The sequence below is a fragment of the Mobula birostris genome, chromosome 16 (assembly GCF_030028105.1).
Source record: "Mobula birostris isolate sMobBir1 chromosome 16, sMobBir1.hap1, whole genome shotgun sequence".
Taxonomy (NCBI): domain Eukaryota; kingdom Metazoa; phylum Chordata; class Chondrichthyes; order Myliobatiformes; family Myliobatidae; genus Mobula; species Mobula birostris.
Window position 1 is genome coordinate 21,733,670 of NC_092385.1, and position 24,869 is coordinate 21,758,538.

A 24,869-nucleotide genomic window follows, 5' to 3' on the forward strand; every position below is an offset into this window, starting at 1 on the left:
ATGTTCATAAGTAACTTGACAATAAATGCCACAATACTCAATTATTCTTAATTTTTATAAGAAAAGCAATAGAATCTAGTACTTTACAGCAGAAATATCCAATTATAATACTGTAAAAAAATTGGTAGAATCTACATTTTGACTCAAAAAAGCAATCGATTCATCTTACAGACAAAATTGAGTACATGTCCTATTATTTATGTCAATATGATATTAACTTATTTTTAGTTAAGGACACTTTGTGGGGCATTTTTTTGTCACACTTTGTACTTAGAACTCCCTAACTGTATAGAAATATCACAAGTCAAAAATATTAATAATATGCCTCATTTGATGTAAAGATCAACATTTCCCTTCTGTTTCCTTGAATTATAATAAGATTTTTATCCGTACAAATATTTCTTTCTAAATCTTATAAGGATAATTAACAGCAAATGCAGGTGGGATATCCACATGATTTTTATTTGTGTAATTAAAAATTTAAGGTGTGGTCACAAGAAAATGGAAGTGCTACTGACATCACTCTTGGATTTTATCCGATCATGGCCCATTTCCAAAGGACGTTGATGGTAGAAAGCCACAGACAAAATTTGATGGTGCTCAATTGAACAGTTGCAAAGTTAATGCGCTCAGAAGAAAATCATCTTGCTGCTGGCAGCCATCTTGGATTTCATCAGATCATGCCCACTTTTAAAAGGAAGTGAGCTTTTGATGGTACAAAATCATGTACATTTGGTAACAGTGATTTGTTTGTGGTGATCTGAGAAAAATCAAAGTGCCACAGTGACCACCAAGGACTGAATTTAATTTTGTTTAATATTAAGGAGGATTTTGATGTTAGTGAATCACATTCACCTTTGATGAATGACTGAACAATTCCAAAGTGGTTGCAGTCACAAGAACACTAAACTACTGGAGACTATCAGGATTTTTCTGCAGTTGTCCTAATTTTGATAGAAATGAGGTCTTTATTTTCCTGGAATTATAAGGTACTTTAGACCCTGTTATATTAGACAACACAAACTCAGATCTACTTGGAATTACAAGAGGTTTATAATGCCACTTGTAGTCATTGTGAATTTCACTGGATTGCACCAGATTTTCAAAAGGAAGCATGATTTCATGATAGGAATCTCTGTATAACATTGACAAATGGTTTTGATGGTGTGATCACACGAAAATCCAAAGTGTCAATAGAAGCCATCTTGTATTTTTTCTAAATAATTACAGCATTTGATGGTAGGATGACACATCAAACATTTTAATAAACTTGTCCACGATTTTAAAATTATTAGTCACAGAAAATAGAAGTGTCACTACTGACTGGATGAGGGCCAATTTAACAACAGGTTGCATGGTACAACAGATAGCAGCAAAAACTGGATGAATACATAGACTTTTTCCTCACTTTATTTGAAATATGCATGGCATTGATTGCTCACAAACAAGAATGACATTGATGACTTTTGTAGGAAAGTTGAAAGAAACACATGCAAAAAAAATGCTTTTCAATAGCCATTTATTACTGCTTAGCATGGCATAAGACCAAAAGGAACATTATGCTAAAATTGATCCACATGGCAAACTTATGTACATGTGTAATAAATTGCCCTACAAAAATGATGGATACAAATTGCCAATAATGATATTCCTATCAAACAGTTTAGCAAAATTTGAATAATGTATTAAAGCATGATTTTTTAAAAACTGAAAAGAATGAGAACTTATCTCAATATAGGCTGAGTTGATTTGCTAACTAAATGCAGATTTACTCAACTCTGAACTAGATTTTCACAGTTAGATTTGCCACTGTTAATTGGGTCAACTGGAGCACATTTCCACCCTCTGAACAGAGTTAGTATTATTAACAGAGGGTGGGAGAACATTAGAAACTCAGCCCAAAAAACAGGCTCAATTTCTCAGTATATGACTCAGCAACATTAAGGGAAGAGAGTGGAGATGCCTAATATCCATCAGATGTAAATGCAAGTATATAGCCATAAGGCAATTGACTGAAATTTGTTTAAATCAATCTGAAGTAGGTATTATAAATATTCCTTGCATTTAATTAGAATTCTCCCCTCAGGTTAACAAATAATTAGCTTGATATAATTGATATTACTTTCCAATTCCCAAAGTACATTAGCATGTGATTACTGGATGCTCATTCCCAAATCAGTTCAACAATTGTGCACATGATAGTTTTTGCATCTTCTACTCTATTTTTCAGAATTAGGTTCTACTATGAAATGAGTTTTGGTAGCACAGCACTTGCACAGATCCTTCTGTATTGTATGTTCAGTGCTGTGAATTTGAATTTCTTTTAACCAAAGTGATTCATGTCACAGGTACTAATTTTACATTAGCCATTGGTTCATAACTTTTTGATATCCTGTTCTGGAAACAATAAATACTAAATAAAATGCCCATGTGAGTATATGCTGAGATACTTGAAATGATGCAAAGGGTATGCACTCATTTTAGATCATTAACAGTAATAAGCAGTTTCAGAATCTTCTAAATTCTTAAAGGGTATTGCAATTTTATAATCACTTCAAAGATCTTTGTTTCTGCTTATATGTTATCAATTGATAGATAGCTCCCAAATTAACTATGCCAATATTGGCAGAGAGCCCTTAATGAACCTATATGTCATCCATTTCCTGTTTTAATACAGACCTAAGCTCTTCATTAAGCATTGGCCTAACATTACAGTTCATATCTGTAATTTACTCTCTTCATAAGGAGGATAAAATGTATCGAATTTGCAACAATCATTATTAAGGAGCTCCATTTCCAGAAGTACTTAAAACAAAGTAACAATCGTAATATCCGGAAAATATTTATTTGCATCAATGTGCCAGTTACTTATATATAAGACACTAATTAATAAATGTGTTCTGGTAAGATTGTTACCTCTTGCTTATGTTGAGTAATGCTCAGTACCCACGTGAAAGGCATGGTACCACAATATACCACAATAGTCCGTTGAATCATGCAAAGATTTCCCCATAAACTGGAAATAAATTTCTAAATCCATGCAAATGAAATAGCAATGATACTACAGCAACACTCACTTAGTTTTTTTTGATCAATGGCTTATTTTCCACGTGAAAGAGCACTCAGCAAAAGTGGGTCTTCGGCCCATTGCTCAGTTTCAGGGATCAGTGCATTTTGAGTCCCACCTGTTGAAGCTAAGCAGATGATAAGTACCTTCTTTTGCAGATTCAGAAATGAATGGTTGAGCTTGAAGGCTTTCTGGTTGCTAGTTTTGGACAGTCAGCTAGATAGCTCCATAGCCAATAATCATTACTGCTGCTGGAGGCTTTGATTCCCAGAAATGTGGTTGGATTTGTTTTCCCTTGATCCAATATTTTTAAAAATCCTGCTAAGACATGAGGTTGCCCCTAGATTCCATAATGTCTTGAATTTGAAAGCAGAAAACATGTTCAGGTCAGATTATCACGAATGTTCTTCAGATTTACTTCATCTGACACACTTGGGTTAGGGATTTTGGGAAGTGAAGGACAATGGCTTTATGTTTGTTTCACTGGATTAAATTGGCTTTACAAAATGTTGATCAACCCAAGGCTTCCATGGTGCTTTTCACTGAAACACTTGTGTTCAATAAAGCTAATAAATATATCTCTTGAGGTATATTGATTAAAGCATTTGTAGTGAGATTGCTTCCCTGTACAATTACCTTCCTGTTTAAGGAAATATAAAATAATGTGAGATCACATTATATAGAAGTTTGCACAAAATAATGGGAGATTTTTTAAAAATGTAACATTTGAAAGTTCTACTTTGTTTTAATCTGATCATATTCATGTCAACACTAGAAGATAGTAAATTATTTTTCACTGGCTGGGAAATTAGTATGGAAAAATAATTATTTTCCAGATTAATGATATTTGCAATAAAAATAGAGAAAATCAACTCATCAATGTTTTGTATGGTTTTTACTTCACAATTTGGGCTCCAGAAAACCCCCCCACTGATTTTGAGTATCTTATTGCCTAATAAACCTATCAATATGTGGTTCGTGTGAATAAATTAGAATTATTTCTTGTTATAAAGCATGAATAGATGCTTTATTCCAACTTTTTATTCAAAATAATATTTGTTCTTACTTTATTGCCTCCATACAATATTTCTTTTCCCTCCCCTACAAAGAATGTAATTTCTTACCAGGAATGAGGTCCTTATTTCATCACTGACCATCAAGGTAAATAAGAACTTTAGTGGACTTTCCAAAGTCAGTCTCTCATCTGAAATCACGTTAAGCATTATTGTTGTTGTCCTTCCATGTATAAGTGCCAACATATCGTCAGGGATGGGCTGAGATATCTTTCCTATCGACTTCCTCGACTTACCTCCCCTAAGAGTGAGTCAGTCTCTCAATCTCTATCTCTATCTCTACCTCTATATCTCTCTCTCTTGCTCTTGCTTCCCTCACTCTCACTCTCTCTCACACTCACTCTCACCCTCATTCTCTCTCTCATTCTCAAATTCTCACTCTCACTCTCACACTCTCTCACTCTCTCTCTCTCACACACTCTCCCACTCTCTCACACTCACACCCAGCCTTCCCCTTCAAGTATATACCATATTTGATTTTCACAAGGTGTCATTTTCCACCTCCTGCACAATATATATTCACTTCCTTTCCCCACACAATACAACATTTTCCCAACCAGTTGAATGGACTATTAATCCCTCTCATCTCTTTGACAAGTCTTTTAAATTTGCTGTCGTCAATCTTGTGTGTATTAGCCTCTTCATAGCATAGTTCAGATGCAAGGATAAGAAATCTAAATTAGCCAGTGATAAGTGATTAGTTTTTCTGTGAAATTTTCAAAATTTCGGCTTGCATTCAAGATAATTTATTTAGATATACTTGTACCAAGTGACATGAGCATGTGTTTTTACAAGAGTTACTGATCGGACTGAAGCAATCTGTTTCATAGTGTTTAGTTGGCAAATATAAAAAATGCTGCACATACTTGCAGACTCCAATGAATCTAGCAACACTAATATTTGTGTGTGTTTGAATACATATAAAGAACCCATTTTCTGAATGTCTAACCTTTAATATTCCAAAAGCTAGGAAGAAGTCACCTTCTGATAAAATTAGGAAGATAGGTTTAGGAGCAGGCTGGTTAGCATCGGGATAACAGCAGCAACCTCTATTATTTGTAAAATGATTGATAATCTACAGGTGAACTCAACCTTCACCAGTGAACAACTTATCAATATTAGAAAATCTGAACTGTTATGTGTGGAATATTTTTTCAGATTTTTGCCATATTGTATAAATATTTTTTCTATGTATAGAATATTCTATAAAGGTTGATTAAATAGATACCAGTTCGCCCAAACGTCCTTTGAACAAAGTTGGGAACGTATCTTGATTGGATTCACAATATTTAAACTAGATTACCAAATCATTCTGCCATTTTTTTAAATAAGTGTATTCTCCAAAACCACTTTTTAATGATCTGAAAATGGTGGTGAAACAGCATGCTCAGCTAGTACATTTAATGTAGTTACCACTGGGGTGCAGATATTAGATATTAGGATGCTGGGTCTTTGCTTTGGGATTTCTTGTACAAAACAAATGGGTAGCTGTAATTAAATTGTAATAACTGGCTTCCTTCGGGTAGGGCTTTTCTGGCTGTTAAAGCTCTTAAAGAGGTTTCAGAGGTGAAGTTAGGAAGTAAGGTGTTCTGGACTAGGTCATCCCTCTCAGGATCTGGACCTTCCAAGCTCTGGAAAATGGAGAGGGGAGCCTGGGCAGCCAACTTGAGCCGGTAACATTGAAGACAATAGTTGAACTACTCTTCAGTAAAACTAGCAAAAATCTTTGCTTCAAATTCATCAGAAGGGTTTCAAAAGCTGAGCATCTAGTTCTAACATTTCAAAATACTATTTTATTCAAATACAAATTATATTAGTTATAGTTCATATTTCAGTAGTTTTACTATGAATCTGTCACTTTTGATATGCTGTGAGAGATTAACATAGACAAGAATAATTTGCTAAACCAGGCATTGTCAGTGATCAAAGATCCATCTTAAAAATACAATTGAATAAAAACATCTGAGCAGAACTGAGGGTGTCGTATTTCTGTTCCTATAACTGTAAAATTGATATCTTTGTGGTTTACTTTGATCTAATTTGGAAAGTCTTCAAGAAGAAGATGAAGGCATAAAATGTCTAACTGTAATTATGTATTATTTCTGTGCTGAAGAGAATAATTTGTCATTATCAGCATGCAGAATAGGAAAGGGAAAAGAGAGAGAAAACTTGCAGCACAGTAGCAAGCCATTTAGGCACAGCAGGTCTCTACTGATGTTTATTCACTGGGCAAGCCATTTTAGAGCATAACATAATCATAACCTTCAATGACTCATTTATTTCCAAGCACACAATTAAACCTCACAAAATCCCTACTAAAGTCAGTATGTCTCAGTCGTTATTGATATTGACTCATCTTTAAAAAAAGTGTTGAACAAGATGATAGAAACTGCTGAAAAATTATTGTTCAGTTCAAAAATCCATGTGTTCTTATGGATATGATTATGCCTTTTTAATACGATACTTATATGGCAAGTGAAAGGCAGCAAGGCCAATAACAAAGTAAAAATCTTTCTATCACCGTTATGGGCTGCATCCTTAGGGCTTGAATCAGCAGGTAACTTGGTTCAGTCTAATTCAATTTGAACCTGTGCACAGTGTACACTGCATCACCAGATGGAGCCTGGATTTGATAACGTCCTTCTATTCAGAGTCCATAGTGCAGTGTGTTCAGCAGCTGGTTCCTTTCAACATAAACTGAAATGGGTTCTGTTGGGAAGAGCAGTTCTACAGAATTGCGTCTGGATTACTTTGTTTCGTACGTGCACTGCTACAGTGTAGGTTGTTTATTTCTTTTCTTCATTGTTTCTTGTAAGCATGGCAAATATTTACCATTACTACCTGTTTTGTGTCATTCGACCGATTGTTGCATAGAGTTAAGTACACAAATAATATGCACATTTTTGAAAATGTTATTACAGGAAAAAATTTGTATCATGAACCAATCTTGGCATTAAGAAAGCTAATAAAAAGCATTTTAGAAGATATTTTAAAATTATAATATTAACTGGTAACATTTTTGTAGGACTAAATAATTGGTCATAGCTATAATTAGGACAAAATCAAATGACCTCTTTCTCAGATCTTTTGTTCATTAAGCCAAATTGTACCATAATAGACATTTAATTGTGGATGATGCTTTTTTCTAACTAAGTAATAAGGGATCTCATAATATACTTTCTGCAATAGGAAGTTTAGTCATTGATTAGAAATCTTTCTTAGGAGATCTGTGAAAGAAAATGTTGGAGTAAAAAAAATATTTTGCACTTTGTGATACAATAAAGTATTTGCTTGAATTATTTTGTTCCCAGTGATACAGTAATCTTCTGTAACATAATTATTTGCAGCATAATATTAAATTTACTTTAAAATGAAAGTTGACCAGATGAAGAACAGAAATTTGTAAATTGTACATGTTGAATATTACCTGGAAAGCAAAGTGGAGTGGAATAATAAACACAATGAAAGCTAATGGCATCTATGAAAGTACATTTGTAGTAGTCCTAAATTTGCCTCGGAGCATATTATGTTTTGTATGTCAGTTGTTTATTTTAGAATGTGTGTGCTTTATTTTGATAGAAAATATTAAGTCTGACTTATACTGATTCATGAAAAATATGATCATTTCAAAATCTGCAAGTTATTTTTCCATTCCAGTGCTTCTGTATGTGACTTCAGGGTAGAGGTGTGGTCATTGGTTTCAGAATGGCATCACCATCATTATGTGCCATGTTGTATGATGTGCATAGTCTTCCATTTGTCTTTAATCTGAGTATTTCTAATTCAGAATTACAGACAATAAAATTATGGATTCATTGCTGATTAATTTATATAGCATTGTTGATTATTCCTGGAACTTCAGTATAACATCCTCAATTAAACATTGTTTCTTTAGTCTCCCAGTACATTTAGGAAAATCCAAATGAAAACATAACACTTTGACTTACTTGTTGTTTATCAACTGTAAAGTGTTAATTGGGTAACAATTGAGGATTAGTCAATGCTTTGGGTATTTAAGCATACATTAATTGTTTGTAATTAAAAAGTTTCAGGTAACAGATGAATTTAAGTGAGTGGTAGGAATCAATCCAAACTATCCCTTACCATCCACTGAAAACTGGATTTGAAAATATGTTAAAATCATTAGAGTTGAGGTCTCACTAAGTGGTATTTTAAACCACTGTGCTTTGTATAGATCACAAGATAACCACTATAAAGTAGTAATTTTGAATTAAGCATTTGTACCTACAGAAGTAAAATTGGTCTGTAGGGCAACCTGGAAATGAGTGGAGTTAGCAAGAGAATAGATGGAGATGGTTTAGTAAATGAATCAGGATTACCACCACTCTTGGCACCACAAAGGAAACTTGGGCCTTCTCTAATGCTTGCTGAGGAGGACTGTCCCATTGACTTTATAGCAATGGATGTATGCGTTCCAGAATCAAACTGCCCAACTGTAATTTCCTGTCAAGTTCAAGCCAAACATAGAGCCGAGCCATCCAGGCATTAAAATGTCCAAATCCACCATGAGAACTAGGGTGAATATCTATCTGTTTGCCTCATCCTTACCTCTGTGGTCAGGGTTAACGTTAGATGAACTCAATTTATGCAGATAGGCTTGTACCTCGGAAGTACTAAAAATGGTCATATTCTTTTATATTCCAGTATTAAATTTTTAACTTATGAAGTTTATAATTTGAGCATATGAATTAGGAGGAGGAATAAGCTACTCAGATGTTAAGACTTTCTCAACTACTCTGGTAATATTTCATCCCATTGATTTTCTTTTCTTTCCCAACACTTCACTTAAAAACATTTGACTCTTTATGGCTAATTACTAATGCCCCCACATGGCATTAAGTCAGGTTATTTGAGGATCAACTGTTACAGCATGAAGATGAATGTGAAGCACAGGATTCAACACCACTCTAAGTTTGATTGCATCTTATGTAATACAGGTATCTGTGGCATAATATTGAACTTATTTTAAAATGGAAGTTGTTAAGTAGCAACTCCTCATGAAACTCTCGGCCTGAAACGTCGGCTCTTCGTTCCTCTGCATGGATGCTGCCAGACCTGCAGGGTTCTTCCAGCATCTTGTGTGTGTTGCTGTGGATTTCCATCATCTGCAGAATCTCTTGTGTTGTTAATTAGCAGCCAGTGTGGTAATTTTCAATAAGAGATGAGAATTCTATATGTTTGTATATACATGTACTTTCCATAAGTGTAACATTTTACTTTAAGTAGCCACAATCTTTAATTCTTCTATAGTGTTTCTGTAATGAACCAGATAGATCATAGCTCTTGTGCCTCAATTCCATGTCCCTCTACCTCTTACATAACAAAAATCTATCGGAATTGAGTCATCATAATTTTAATTAGCAGGGAATCCAGGACCATGTTTAAACCTTCACTTCATTGTGAATAGCCCATCCACATCATCCTATCACTGTCATCAAAATCAGGCATCTTCTCTACAATTGTCATTAAATCAAAGAACAGATTTCAGCACAAAGTTGACAAATACCAAAGTCACTCTTCCATATTTACACCGCATTCTACAACTGCCCTATCTAATGCTTTCTAGGCTTAATCCAGAGCACCCGAGAGAAGCCTACAAAAGCATAATTTGGACACAAGTTAGAATAGATAACTATAAAAGCGTAATTGAAGAGGTGGGTATTAAGAACATTTTGAAACCATGTGAAGTGTTGGTTAACTTTCAGTGAGAATTGCAGAACTCAGACAGGGGAATGCAAAGTTAATCAAATGTGTGGTCTTAACAATACTAATGCACAATAAACTGGAATTGGAGAAAGCAAAGTTCTTGCGCAATTGTAAGACTTAAGATTACACCAAGATGAGGCAATGAAGGGTTTTGGAAGTAATGAAAATTATTTTCAGGTTATTATTGAGAGTTTAAACAGCTGTTTAGGAATAAGAGATCTGCTATTACTGAGGCGGAAGTAGAGGACTTGATGATAGAAAATAAAATGTTAATTGTGATCTCGGCAATAAAAAGGATGCTTGAATTGTTACCAATCCACTTTAATCAGGAGGAAATGAACTGTAATGTTATAATGTTAATAAAAATTTGCGAGGTAATGGATATAGGCTCATTTGAGAACTGAGGGAGATACGACAGGCCAAGTACCCTATTTCTATGCTGTTAACATTCTCTGTCAGATATTTACAAGGGAGTCAGCAATAAGGAATTTGCAAAATATACCAAAGATTATTGCTGCATATTTCAGGCAACACACACAAAATGCTGGAGGAACTTAGCAGGCCAGGCAGCATCTATGGAAAAAAGTGTGGCTGATGTTTCGGGCCAAAACCGTTTGGCAGGACTGGAGAATGAAAGATTGAGAAGTAGATTTAAAAGGTGGCGGAGGGGAGAGAGAAGCACAAGGTGATAGGTGAAACCGGGGGGGGGGGCGGGGGGAGGGATGAAGTAAAGAGCTGGGAAATTGATCGATGGAAGAGATACAGGGCTGGAGAAGGGGAAGCCTGATAGAAGAGGACAAAAGGCCATGGAAGAAAGAAAAGGGGGAGGAACACCAGAGGGAGGCAAGGAGATAAGGTAAGAGCAGGGAAAGGGGATGGGGAATGGTTAAGTGGGGGAGGGGTGGTTACTGGAAGTTCAAGAAATCAAGGTTCATGCCATCAGGTTGGAGGTTCGATTTCTCAAACTTCCGGTAATGGCCCACCCACCCTCCTTCACCATTCTCCATCCCCTTTTCCCTCTCTCAACTTATCTCCTTGCCTACCCATCACCTCTCTCTGGTGCCCCCTCCCCCTTTTCTTTCTTCCATGGCCTTCCGTCCATTCCTACCAGACTCCCCTTTCTCCAGTCTTGTATTGCTTTCACTGATCAACTTCCCAGTGTTTACTTCTTCCCGACCCCCCTGCCTCCCAGTTTCACCTATCACCTTGTGTTTTTCTCTTCCCTTACCCACCTCTCAAATCTACTCAACATTTTTTCTCCAGTCCTGCTGAAGGATCTCGGCCCGAAATGTCAACTGTACTTTTTTCGATAGATGCTGCCTGGCCTGCTGAGTTTCCCCAATGTTTTGTGTGTGCTGCCTGGACTTCCAGCATCTGCAGATTTTCTCTTGTTTGCTTCATATTTCTGTATGTTGCAGTGGAGAAAATTGTAAAATTCTAGATTGAATGTCAGGCAAAGGCTGTGGAGACTAAGAGGTGTCATAGCAGTGCCCAGGACTGTTGTCTACATATCTTTAGATGATGATGTCTTTGAAGGAAACATATGTACAAATGTTACGAATGCAAAGGATTGATCCTCGGGGTCCTTAGTGTAATATTGTAGAAATAGGAAGATTAAGCCATTGCTTGAAATTCTCGCACTACTGCTGAATGGGAAAGGTTAGAACCCTTGTAATTTGCTTCTGATCTGGTACATGTTGCTTATTATCCTTCAGTGCAGGGATTCCCAGTCTGGGGTCCAGGAACCCTTTGCTTAATGGTATTGATCCATGGCATAAAGAAGGTTGGGAATCCCTGCTTTAGTGTATACTCTGCTTCAAAATAAAAATAAAAGTTAAATCTAGGGATTTTAAAAAAACATTTGAGCAATGGCATGTCAGCTTTCACAGCAAAATAACAAAATTTGTGCAATTCAATTCCTGAAATAATGAAAAAAATGCAGAGTACTATGCTAGAAAAAAATCCATATCTGTTTTTCTAACTTGTAAATCTCTGATGTTAATAAAAATACATTGTAAGTTACATGCTGTATATTCCTGTTATGAAATATTATGTTCTTGGATGTGATGGTATCAGATATTTACAATAACTAAGTTATTGGAGGTAACATGAGAGAAAATACAGGAGCTGTATGGAATGAATTATTTCTTCAGAGTATCTGATAGATTTGATGGTATAAAGTTTTGTAAATACCATTTTAATTTTATAACTGTGGTAAATAACAACCTATAGATTTTAACTGCTGAAGTTAAATCTCAGATGGTATTCAGAATGTAACTATCGGTACATTTCTCAGAGTTGAGAACAGTTTGTATCCATTTAATCCTGTGCATTCTAAGAGCTGTGTAAGACCCACAGACTTTGCTATGGATAGGCTAGTTGGAGCTTCACAAAGGTGATCGAGTTATTTGGAGTGATGTGCAGTTCTTTCAAGGTGCAAACTTATCCTCCATATTCTTGCTTTTACTTTGAGAGAATATAGAAGATCTTCCACCAACTTGAGAAGTCTTTGGCCAGAGCTCAGTGGAGGTAATGTCTTTCTTTGAGAAAGCTCTGAGGATTTCTTTTGAAGACTTTTTTTTTCGGTCCTGCAAATTGCTTTTCGTGATGGAGTTTCGAGTTAAATTTTTTTTTGAGAGTCTGATTTTGCGCATGTTAACAAATGCGAAAAGCATACAAGCTGTTAAACTTTTGTGGCTTTGCACTATGACAATGAGATTTAATTGAATCACATCAAAAAAAAAACCCTGCATGGCATCAATTTTAGGCACCATGCTTTCGAAAAGACATGAAACGTACATGAAAATGTTGCATTTAGCAGAGTTTGACACCACACACAATAGACTTGCAGAAACAGGCTATTTTGTCCAAACAATTATTGCTTACATTTATATTCTACTGTAGCTTCTACTCGTCTTTCTCATCTAATTTGGATGAGATGAATGGCTCTGGAGTGGGAAATAGCACACCAATTTTCAGTCTCCCCAGAGGTGCATTTTGGAAGGTTTTGCATTTTCCAGACCTGCCCAGGTTTCCTACAATCACTCGCACCTCTACCCTCCTCATTCCCAGTTCCTATGTTCCTCCTGCAGCTAGCGTAAGAATATTTTCAGAGTCACTCTTTCCAATACGTTTTGGAGATTTTTTCCTTCCCCTATTGCAGGTTACTCTCCCTTATTCTGCCGGTTTATCAGAAATAAGTCTTAGGGACTTTAAATCTTTTGGAAATTTTTTTTTGGTAGACACACTTCCTTATCCATAAAATTCCAGGAAAATGGGGACATGTGGTCACAACCAGTAACCCAAAACTTACATCTCCAAGTGACTAGAGCCTTTAATTCCTATATAAGTTACTGGAGATTCTGAGGCAAATTTGAAGGTATCCTGTTGCGTACGTTTGGTGGAAAGTACAGAGGAAAGTCGTACCCTCTTCCTATTTTCCCTAGTAACTAGGGAGCAGGTAGAATCACTCAAGGATAAAGGAGGGGACATGCGCTGAGAGGTGGAGAATGTGTGTGACGTCCTTAATGAATACTTTACATCTGTATTTACCAAGGAAGATAGAGAGATCTGTGTGGAGCATGCTAATTTACTTAGGCATTTCAAGATAAAGGAGAAGGTAGTGTTGAGTCTCTTAAAGAACATTAAGGTGGCTAAGTCCCCGGGGCCTGCTGGGATATACCCCAGTTTATTAAGAGAGATGAGATTGCTGGGGCCTTGACCAATATACTTTTGTCTGCTGTAGCCACAGAAAGGTTCTGGAGGACAGGTGAGCAGCTATTACTCAAAAAGGGGAAAAGAGACAATCCTCACAACTATAGATCAGTCCACATTGGTGGTGGGGAAGTTACTGGAGAGGATTCTTAGGGATAGGAATTATAACATATGGAAAACCATGGTCTAATTGGGGACAGTCAGCATGTCTCTGTATAGGGTAAATCATGTCTTACTAGCTTGCTTGAGTTTTTCAAGAAGATGATGAAGGCAATTGATGGAGGTAGAGCTATGGATGCTGTTTACATGGATTTTAGTAAAGTGTTTGACAAGGTCTGTTGTGGGAGGCTTGTCCAGAAGATTAAGATGCACGAGATCCACAGTGAGTTGGCTGCTTGGACACAGAATTGGATTGTCTATAGAAGACAGAGGGTAATGGTCAATGAGACTTGGTCTGGCTGGACGGTCATTGACTAGTGGTGTTCTGAAGCAATCTATACTGGGACCTGTGTTGTTTGTGATCTGTATAAATGACCGAATTAAAAATGTAGATGGATGGGTTAGTAAGATTGCAGATGATACAAAGATCGGTGGTGTGTGGATAGCATAGAAGATTGGTAAAGGATACTGAGATATAGATCAATTGCAGATATGATGGAGATGTCAAAACTCTTAAATGTTAATGAACAGAGGGATCTTGAAGGCCAAGTTCATAGCTCCCTAAAAGGCACTACACAGGTTGATAGTGTGGAATTAAAGGTATATAGCATGCTTACCTTCATCAGTCAAGGAACTGTGTTTATGAGTCAGAAAGTTATGATGCAGCTTTATAAAACTCTTAATTAGATCACAGCTGGAGTATTGCATGCTGTTCTGGGCACCCCATTATAGGAAGAATGTCAAGTCTTTGGAGAGGGTACATAATAGATTTACCAGGATGCTGCCTGGATCAGAGGGCATTTGCTAGAAGGGGAGGCTGGACAAACTTGGATTGTTTTCTCTGGAACAGCGGAGGCTGAAGGCAGATCTGATATGAGAGGCAGAGATGGAATCAACAGCTGGTATATTTTCCCAGAATTGTAATGTCTAACACCAGAGGGCATGCATTTAAGGCGAGAGTGGGTAAGTTCAAAGGAGATGTGTGCAGCAAGTTTCTTTTAACACAGAGAGTGGTGGGTGTCTAGGGTTGTGGTAGAGGAAAACATAATAGAGGCATTCAAGTGACTTGGATAGGGACATGGATATGCAGGAAGTGGAAGGGTGTGGACATTATGTAAACAGAAGGGATTAGCTTAATTGGCCATTTGTTTACTAATTTCAATAGTTGAGCATAAAATAGTGGGCCAAATGGCCTTTTCCTATGCTATACTGTTCTGTGTTTTAAATTACAGAAGAATGGATAAATGTGCTGGAATTTGTTCAAGAGAAAATTTGGTAGAGATGTTTGAAACTGTGAAGGATTTAGATGGAGCAAGAAAGAAGCTGTTCTCAATGGATAAAAGGCAGAAATTGAAAATATGTGACATGACACAAAACTTAATGTCCAATCAGTTGATATGATTTGGAGTGCCTGATGAAGTAATTGAGATAGGCTAAAGAATAACCTTTGAAATAGAACTGTATAAATCCTTGAAGAAGGACTGCAGGAATATGAAAGAAAGATGGTGAGTGGAACGAATGGAATTGTTCTTTTTAAAGAACTACTGTAGACTCAGTGGGGTAAACAGCCTCATTGTACACTGTTCTGTAATCTCTATCATCCAGCAAAAATGATACAAACCTTCTAACAATGCTTCAATACATTTTATAAGTATCCAGTTTATGGTCGTGTGCTTTTATTCTTTCCCTGCTATTTTCTGTTGCATTGAGCTAATTTAGTGTTACTCTGGTAATTGATGTGATCAAGTAGTTAGTTGCTGCTTTTCACCATACCCTGATTCGCCACCTACTTTGGTAGGGTCATCTGAGGTTCTTCCATCTGCAGGTGCAGTGGTGACATTTATTCTTTGTTTGGATCTTGTGTTGAGAAGCTGTATGGCAAACATGACGAGTCATTCCATAGCCTCTTTTATCTCTTTAGTTTCTGTGTGTTGATAGATCTTGCAGCTGTACTTAGGATGTTTGTAATGCAGCAGACTGAAAATATCCCCGGACATCCCATACAATGACATTCACTTCCATCCTGTCCTGGAATCAAACATGTTAACGAGAGTGCTCTTAGGTACTTATTTCAAAGTTTACGAATTTAAAGTGTTTGGGGTTCCCAAGGGTTTAGTTGCATTGTGCAGTCTTCAAGTAAAGGTTTTGGAAAAACAGAAAATGCTGTAAACACTCAACAGGTCAGGTAACATTTGTGGAATGAGAGATAGTTAACAATTCATGTCTAGGACCCTTAATCAAAACTGCAAAAGAGAGAAATAATTTAATCTCGGTAGCAGAGAAGATGGAAGAAGGTGACTGGTGGACAAATAATGTGGCAGAAAAGAAATATGCGTTAAGTACCCAACATCTAACTGCACAACAGCACCACCTAGAGGTGCAATAGTAGAACACCTCTGCAATCTGAATAAGATTTTACTGGACATCATTGAAGATCTTTATTTCTTATATATCAATTTTCCAGGCTATAGGATGCCTGATACTACATTGGGGTTGGATGCATAAACATGCAAGAGGAGTCTTCCCCTGCAATTTTGCTATTCCCGAGATTCAATTTTTGGATTCTTAAGTTTTTAACTGCTTGATTTTTAAAGGAAAGGAAGTGTTTTAATGTACTGAAAACCCGTTACTGTGAAGTCAGGAGGAGCGACCATGACATATTGGCTACAAAGTATTCCAACAATCCCTTCCTTTAGACATGTTTGGAAAGACAAGTTAACAACTTCAGTGTGTGTGAAAGAGTGAGAGACATTACTAGTTCATCCAATTAAGTTCAAGTTCAAAGTGTGAATTACATTAATTATCGAAGTATATAAATACGTCACCAGATTCATTTTCTTGCAGGCGTTCACAGTAGAACAAAGAAATATAATAGAATCAATGAAAGCTACACATAAAGACTAACAACCAGTGTGCAAAAGAATACAATAAATATACTAAATAGACAAATAAAAAATAAATACTGCTGAGAACATGAGTTGTAGAGTCCTTGGATGTGAATCCATAGGTTGTGGAATAAGTTCAGTATTGAGGTGAGTGAAATTAGCCACACTGGTTCCAGTGTGTGAGGCTGAAGAATAATAACTATTCCTGAACCCCCTTCCTGATGGCAGCAGTGAGAAGAGAGCATGGCCTGTTAGTGAGGTCCTTAAAGATGGATGCTGCTTTCTTGTGGCAGCACTGCTTGTAGATGTGAACAATATGTTTTTTTTTCCCACTCTTGGACATTGATGTTTCTGTTGGAGGCCATAATGCAACCAGTCAGGATACTCTCCACTGTGCATCTATAGAAGTTTGTCAAAGTTTTAAATGACATGCAAAATCTGCACAAGCTTCTAAGAAAATAGAGGCGCTGCCATGCCTTCTTTGAAGTGGCACATGCTGGTCCCAGGTCAGACCCTCTGAAATGATAATGCTAGGGTATTTAAAGTTACTGGCCCTCTCCACCTCTGATCCTTGAATGGCTCACGGGCCTCTGATTTCCTCCTCCTGTAGTCGATAATCAGCTCAATAGTTTTGCTGCCGTTGACTGAGAACTAATGTGAATAACATTAAGACCCAACTTTCAGCCAGCCACAAACCTCCCAATCCAGGATTGCTTTTGGGGCAATTTCATTCTTGCAACCAAGAACTGATGAATTTATCCCCTAAGTGGTTTTTAAGTCTGCATGCACATGGATTTAAGTTTTTCATTGTAGAGTGCCCTTAGGATACAATTGCCTGACTTGTGGACATCCCTATATACGAACAAGATCCCTTAATATTAAATACAAAGATCCTATGTACATGCATTTGTTCCTACAAATGGTGGAAAGTTTCCTCTCTCTCCTCTTTTAGTAATTGTTTTTGTCTTATCAATCTTATGTGCTTTTGATGTAATTCATTACAATATTATGGAGGTATAATCATCATAACTCTGACTCTATATTGAATGGTTTTGTTTTGTACCTGTTTTCTGATTTTATGGACAAAATCAATCAATGAATGTCTGTAAAAACCCAAGCTGTTCATTATGCAGAGTAACCTATAAGTGTACCGAGCTAATATAAAATGAAAGCAGAAATTCAGAATCTGGTTTATTATCACTGGCATGTGTCGTGAAATTCGTTAACTTAGCAGCAGCAGATCAATGCAATACATGATAACATAGAAAGGAAAAAATAAATAAATTAGTAACATATTTATGTATATTGAATAGATTTAGTGCAAAATCAGAAATAATATATATTTAAAAAGTGAGGTAGTGTTTATGGGTTCAATGTCCATCTAGGAATAAGATGGCGGAGGAGGAGAAGCTGTAACTGAATTGTTGGGTGTGTGCCTTCAGGCTTCTGTACCTCCTACCTGATGGTAACAATGAGAATTTCCATTCAAAGACAAGTTAGCATAAAGTAACAGTATCAAAATTAATTAATACTACAATGCTTACACTTCTGTGGATATGGAAAATTAAAAGAAATATGCCAAGTATTAAATTATGTAGTGAGCTAAGTGGACTTTGCCTAGTCAGCCTTGTGGTTCTGATGAGCACTAGGTTTAAGACAGATGAATTTTACCTTCCTTATTACCCTAGACTGCATCTGTAACAGGGCAGCATGGTAGCATAGTGGTTAGCACAAAGGTTTACAGTGCAAGTGACCTGGGTTCAATTCTGCTGCTGCCTGTAGGGGGTTTATATGTTCTCCCTGTGAATGAATGGGTTTCCTCCCATGCTCTGAACATGTCCCGGTTGGTAGGTTAATTGGTCATTGTAAATTGTCCTGTGATTAGACGAGGGTTAAACTGGGGATTGCTGGGCGGCGTGTCTCAAAGGGCCGGGAGGGCCTATTCTGTACTGTATCTCAATAAGTAATAGACAGGACTGATCTTGCCCTTGCAAGCAAGAAAAACGGGCCCATGAATGCTCCCTTTGTCAGAAGTCAGTAGATTGCCTTTTAACTTATGTCAGACTCCCAACATATCAGGCTGTCAGATATTGTGTGTTTTGTACATTCTTCAGCTGCCCATGCATGCTGGGCCCTTACATATACATATGAAACTTGTAGTACATCTGAACCTTTGGGATATTCTTGTGGTGATAACATAAGATCAATTTGCCGATTATGTATTTCAAGAGGGTTGGTAGTGCTTTCTGAAATCCAGACTTCACAGGATTCCTTCCACCTGAATTTTTCAGTGAGGTACATTTCCTTGCAGTTGTCTTAGAGAACTACCCATGGTGGTGGTGGTGGTGGTGGGGGGGAGGTTAAAATTTGCTCGAATAAAAATGCTGATGTTCACAACCCAGTATAGATTCTGCCCAGGATAGTACCCAGAAAAAAGAGTTAAATCAGCAGCTAGGGAATGGCATTGTGGCAGGGAAAGACAATGAGTTCATTCTGATGCAGTTAAACTTTCATCGAAATAGATTTATTTGACAATAGTTAAGTGGTGGAGTGAGGTAAAGATGGACGTTGTTAGCTTTGACTCACCATTCATTGTAATACACACATTGGTATCTGGTTTATGGAATACAGAACGCCTAGGCACTGCGTCAAATTCCTGGAACTGAATTTATACCCTTAAGTGTTTTATATGTGTATCTACAGATACTTAAATTGCTCAGTATCTATCAAGTGACCTTGGTGTAATGAAAACAGAAAGTATATTTTAATCACTTAACACTCATGCTTTCTTATGAATATCAAAAGCAATTAATCATGCCAAGTCACAAATCATTTTGTGGGATAATTACCAAAATAAATGGCATTCTGATATTTTTAATGCAAAATAGTTCATGGGGTTTGGTTCCCTCTGGCAAAGGAAGAAGGTACTTGTCCTGGAACACCTTCGTTTGCCACAAAAAGTGGGATTTTCTGGTGGCCATCCATTTCAATTCTACTTCCTATTCCCATTCTGACACGTCAGTCCATGGCCTCCTATACTGCCATGATGAGGCCACACTCAGGTTGGAGGAGCAACACCTTATGTTCTGTCTGGGTGGCCTCCAACCAGATTTCTCAAACTCCTGGTAATGCTCCCATCCCCTTTACCATTCCCCATTCTTGTTTCCCTCTTACACCATCTCTTTTTACCTGCCCATCACCTCCCTCTGATGCTCCTCTTACTTCCTGTTCTTCCATTGTCTTCTGTTGTCTCCTATGAGATTTGCCCTCCTCCAACACTTTATCTTTTCCACTAATCAACTTTCCAGCTCTTCATTCACTCTCCCTCTCTCGGTTTCACCTATCACCTACTACCTTGTACTTCTTCCTCTCCTCCCTGCTCCTTATTTTGACTTCTTCCCCCTTCCTTTCTAGTCCTGATGAAGGGTCTTAAGCCCAAACATTGACTGTTTATTCCCATCCATAAATGCTGCCTGACCTGCTGAGCTCCTCCAGCGCATTGTGTGTATTACTTGTCCTGGAGTCAATATTGTGTAGATAGTCTAGATTAATTCCTGGAACGATGAAAGTACTCCTTAAGACGAGGTGGCTTTTGACTGGCCTATCGTTACTGAAGTCTGCAACAATATACAAATATTTTATAGAATTATAAAAGATTTTGAAAGTGGCTAACAGTATGGATGCTTTCAAGGCTGCTCACCAGGATGAATAATCTAAAAATGAAGTCCATGTTCACAGAAAAAAAAGACATTTCCTTACACATAGAGTTGTATATCTTTGGAATTCTTCACTTTAAAAAGCTGGGGATGTCAGTCAATAAATGTGTTCAAGGCTGATTTGAATTTTGGACATTAGGGGATTGAAGTGATGGGGAGGTCAAGTGGGAAGGTAGTATCAAGTTGCAAGATAACCCAAGAATGATGTAGCAGGCACTTATTGGTGTATGGAGGGGTGGGATGGATATCACCTACTCCTGCCTCTTCATATTTATTTTTATCACTTACCATAAAATATATCAAATTATATTAATACATTTTGTTGCTGTCTGTCCCTTGCTCCCTGTGCTTCAGACCTGTACCACATCCTCTTGAAGTAATTCTACTAATATGTCATCCTGATTTTCATTGACTAGCTCAGTTTACGTGACTGTGCTTTACATATTAGCTCCATCTAACAGTGTGATGTCAATTAAGACATCTTATCCTATGTCTGATACATTAAAGTGAAAGAAGTTAACAGATACTAAGATTTTCTTTTTATAAAATGTGCTTGTAATTCTTGACCTGTCCAACTAATTTTCTTACTTCTATAAATATAGGCTAATAAGACTGATGTCAGTCAATGGGAAATTATTGGAAGGGATAGGATACATAAGAATTTGAATAGACAGTGCCTGATTAGGAACAGTCAACATGGTTATGTGCATGGTAGGTCATGTCTAATCAATCTTAGAGTTTTTCAAGGAGGTTATCAAGCAAGTTAATGAAGGAAAGGTGCAGGGTGTTGTCTTTGGCAAGGCCTTTGTAAAAAGTCCCACTGGGGAGGCTGGTCCAGAAATTTAAGTTGCTTGCCATTCAGGATGAAGTTGTCAATTGGATGCAACGTCGCCTTCACGGGAGAAGCCAGAGAATTGAAGTTAACGGTTATCTCCCTGACTGGAATACAGACCCATAATTCCTTGAAAGTGGTATCACAGGGTCATAAAGAGAGATATTGGTACATTGGCCTTCACAAATCGATCCATTGAGTTCAGGAATTGGGATGTCATGTTGAAGTTATATAAGATGTTGGTGCAGCCAAATTTGGAGTATTGTGTCCAGTTCTGATCACCCACTGTACCAACGACCAAGATATCAATCAGATTGAAAGAGTACAGAGAAAATTAACAAGGATGTTGCTGGGACTTGAGGACCTAAGTTGTAGGAAAAAGTTGAATAAGTTAGGACTTTATTCCCTTGAGAGTAGGAGAATGAGGAGAGATTTGATAGAGGTATACTAAATTATAGATAAGGTAAATGCATGCTGGCTTTTTTTTCACTGTGGTTGGGTGAGACTGGAACTAAGGGTGAAAGATGAAATATTAAGGGGAACCCGAGGGGAAGCTTCTTCACTCAAAGGCTAGTGTGAATGTGATATGAGCTGCCAGCAGAAGTGGTAGATGCAGATTCAACTGCAATATTCAAGAAAATAAGTAAGTGGATGGGCTATGTTTGGAGGAGTAAGTTCTGGGTGCAGGTCGATGGGACAAGGCAGAAGGTTAGGCCAGCATGGGCCAAAGAACGTGGTTCTGCACTGTAGTACTCTATGGTAGTTTGGTGGATGGTTTACTAGCTTTGCCTTCTCAATGCCCCCTCAGTGTTTCCCTGACTCTTGATTGTGTTGCTTTCTCTTTGGTTATGACAAATGCCTAGAAAATGGAGAAGGGGAAAATCATGGAGGAGAGCTCAAAGGGAAGAGCTAAATGGTATTGTGCAGTAGTACCTCCCTCTGGTCTAGTGAGCAGCCTACTCAGGCCTGGTGCCTCAATTAGGCTGCTTCATTACAATCACTGCTGCCAGAGATTACAATCAGTTTGCTTTATTACTGCTGCTTGCCTATAAATGAAAACACATTAAGATCAAAGTTAAAAGTCATTGGAGATAAGCACCATGTTCTGGCGAGATTCCTCAATCACATTTAGTTCCTGATTTTTTTTGCACATTACACTTCTTGTTGTAGCACAGCCTAACAATGAAGTCACAACCTAAAGATCCAGGTTCTGTTGGGGTAGGTCAGCAACAGATGCCACACATGTTGATAATGTTGTCATTTGTAAGAAATAGAAAATTGATATCTGCACCAATGGATAGGACTACATCAGACATAAAGTGCAAACACTTTAAAATGTAAAAAAATGGTACAGATTAATTGTTTCTTATGCGAGGATAAGTAGAATTTGCATTTTAGCTTAGAGTTTGCAAACAAGTAAAGTTTTTTAGAGTTCACAAAAGAAAGATTATTTAGGGAACTTTATATAAATAAGTAAACTTTTGCTACTGAAAGTATATGGGATGAATTTCAATGTTATGTCTTCAATGTTGTGTAAACAAATGTGTGTGACTTATGGACACAGATCCAGCCTTCAGCTCTAAAGTTTGACCAACCTTGATGTTGGAACCCAATGCTTCAACAAGTTGCAACACAAAGTTATAGAATATTAGCTCAAATGTACACCAGTGTTTCATAACAGTTGAGCCACTAGGATAAGAGCAACAAAGAGGGGGAACAACACTCACGCCAATCTTATGTACCTTCTTTGGAACATTAAGTAAACATTAGCAGAGGCTGATAGCTGTCCACTTACTCAGCATCTCAGTGAAAGGATTATGCATATCAGTGGGATATCAATATGAAGTGACATTTCTAGATAACATATTTTATTTTATAGGCTGGGCTTAGAACCCTACATGACATTGGACCTGAAATTCGTAGAGCAATTTCATGTGATCTACAGGAAGAGGATATTATAGAGGGGGCTCGAGAAGATGATGAGGATATATACAGAGTAAGTGGTTGGTTCCCACTTGTTCCCAACATTGAGTTACATGAATCACCAAATGATTGTCATGGTGGCATAACATTTTACCCGAATGAATGCTCGAGCCAATTTTCCTGCAACAGGAACTACCAGACATGACAATCCTTTGCTGAGAAGAGTAAAGCTGATAAGCTGATGTTTAATTGCATAAATCAAAATACAAGCTGGTAGGGAACTAGCTCATTTGATTTACTTCAAAATTTTCAAAAAGTAGTCCTCCTCAAGGTGATTTTTCATTGGTGCCAAGGCAATGATGTTAATGCTTTACCAAGAACTGCCACTGCCCCAAAGTTCAGCCATGAGATCATGATATTTATTGTCAACACCATTACTATCGATCCATTTATGGCATAACTTTGGCTGCAGTGCCAAGCAATTCAGTGACATAATGCTGTTTTTTTAATATCACAAATTTGAAAATTAATCATAAGGCAGAGTAAAGTAGATTTTCAGGTATGAGTCACCTTTGTAGTTTTGTGCCAAGATGACGATAATCTTCATGTCATGTTCCTTTTGGAGCCTTGCAGTGGAACTTGCACCATATTGACGCTGAAGCTATTCCTGGGCACACTTGGGAGAAGTTGATATTTTCTTTTTTTTTAAATTTTATTTTTATTTGGATAAGGAATTCACAAATATCATGTACTTTTTTCACACATATAACCTTTTCCATTTTTTTATATGTATAAAACTACAATTATTTATACATTCTTAAGTACACATTGAGATGATATAAAAGGAAAATAAACATTTAAATAGATAATTATGTACTGTGGTAAATCTAACCTATTAGGCTAAGTAATGGAATTGCCCAACCCCACGCATTAATTATTTCAATCCCAATCTACGTCTGCTTCCCCTAAACTGACATACATAGATTTCACTGCTGTTGCTCTCCTTCCCCTGTCATACACCGTTTTCAAAAAGCCAGGTCCTGCCCCTTTCTCTCCATTTGTTACATACAGCCATCAAGTTGCCAGTTCAAACTGCCAGGCCCGACTGGGTCTGTGGATGTCTTCCCCACAATACACTCTCTTCACTTTGATCCTAGCCTCTCAAAGGATCACAGCTGGTACCAAAGATTGTGCAGCATTTGTTAAAGGGACAGCTGGAGTTTTCAGCCAAGGGGCAATGATCAAAATGGTTGCTGGGATACTTCATTATATCCATCAAGCTCATCCTTTAGGGTGGACTAAAATGTTTTGAGATGCTGTTAGATAGATATAATGCTTTTGCCTAGGTATTGTAGAAGTCCATTCAGATGACAAGTCTACGTGCGCTAGTATGTGCACAATATATTATGAGCACTATGTGTGTGCTTTATACCGTTTTAAATACCAAATAAAAACTGAATTTCAAACTGTGTGCAATTTCTGTATCTTGCATAATAAATATTGCCCTTTACTCTGAGGTAAAAATTTCTCTGGTTGATCTTTTTCTGGCCATTAAATACCATTAAAGACAATTGGATTTTGGGCTGAGCATGTAACTGGCAGCCAGTCTAATACTAGCCAAGCAGAATTTCTAGCCTAGAATGCTTTGCACGTAGAAGTAAATTATCTATCTCAAATAGATTAGTAAAAACTGAAATAATTAATTGCTAATTAACACCTGTTTGTATTCCCAAAACATTATTGAATGTACATTAAATCAGTAATTGGTATTAC

General features: G+C 37.2%; 1 protein-coding gene across 1 annotated transcript in view; it reads left to right on the top strand.

The window, feature by feature from the left end:
* LOC140211037 (voltage-dependent L-type calcium channel subunit alpha-1D-like) overlaps positions 1-24,869 on the top strand; it is a 383,898-nt gene that overhangs the window by 329,820 nt on the left and 29,209 nt on the right. The window contains exon 42 of the mRNA XM_072280398.1: positions 23,053-23,169. Within this exon, the coding sequence (XP_072136499.1) occupies positions 23,053-23,169 (117 nt within the window). The remainder of the gene's footprint in view (positions 1-23,052; positions 23,170-24,869) is intronic.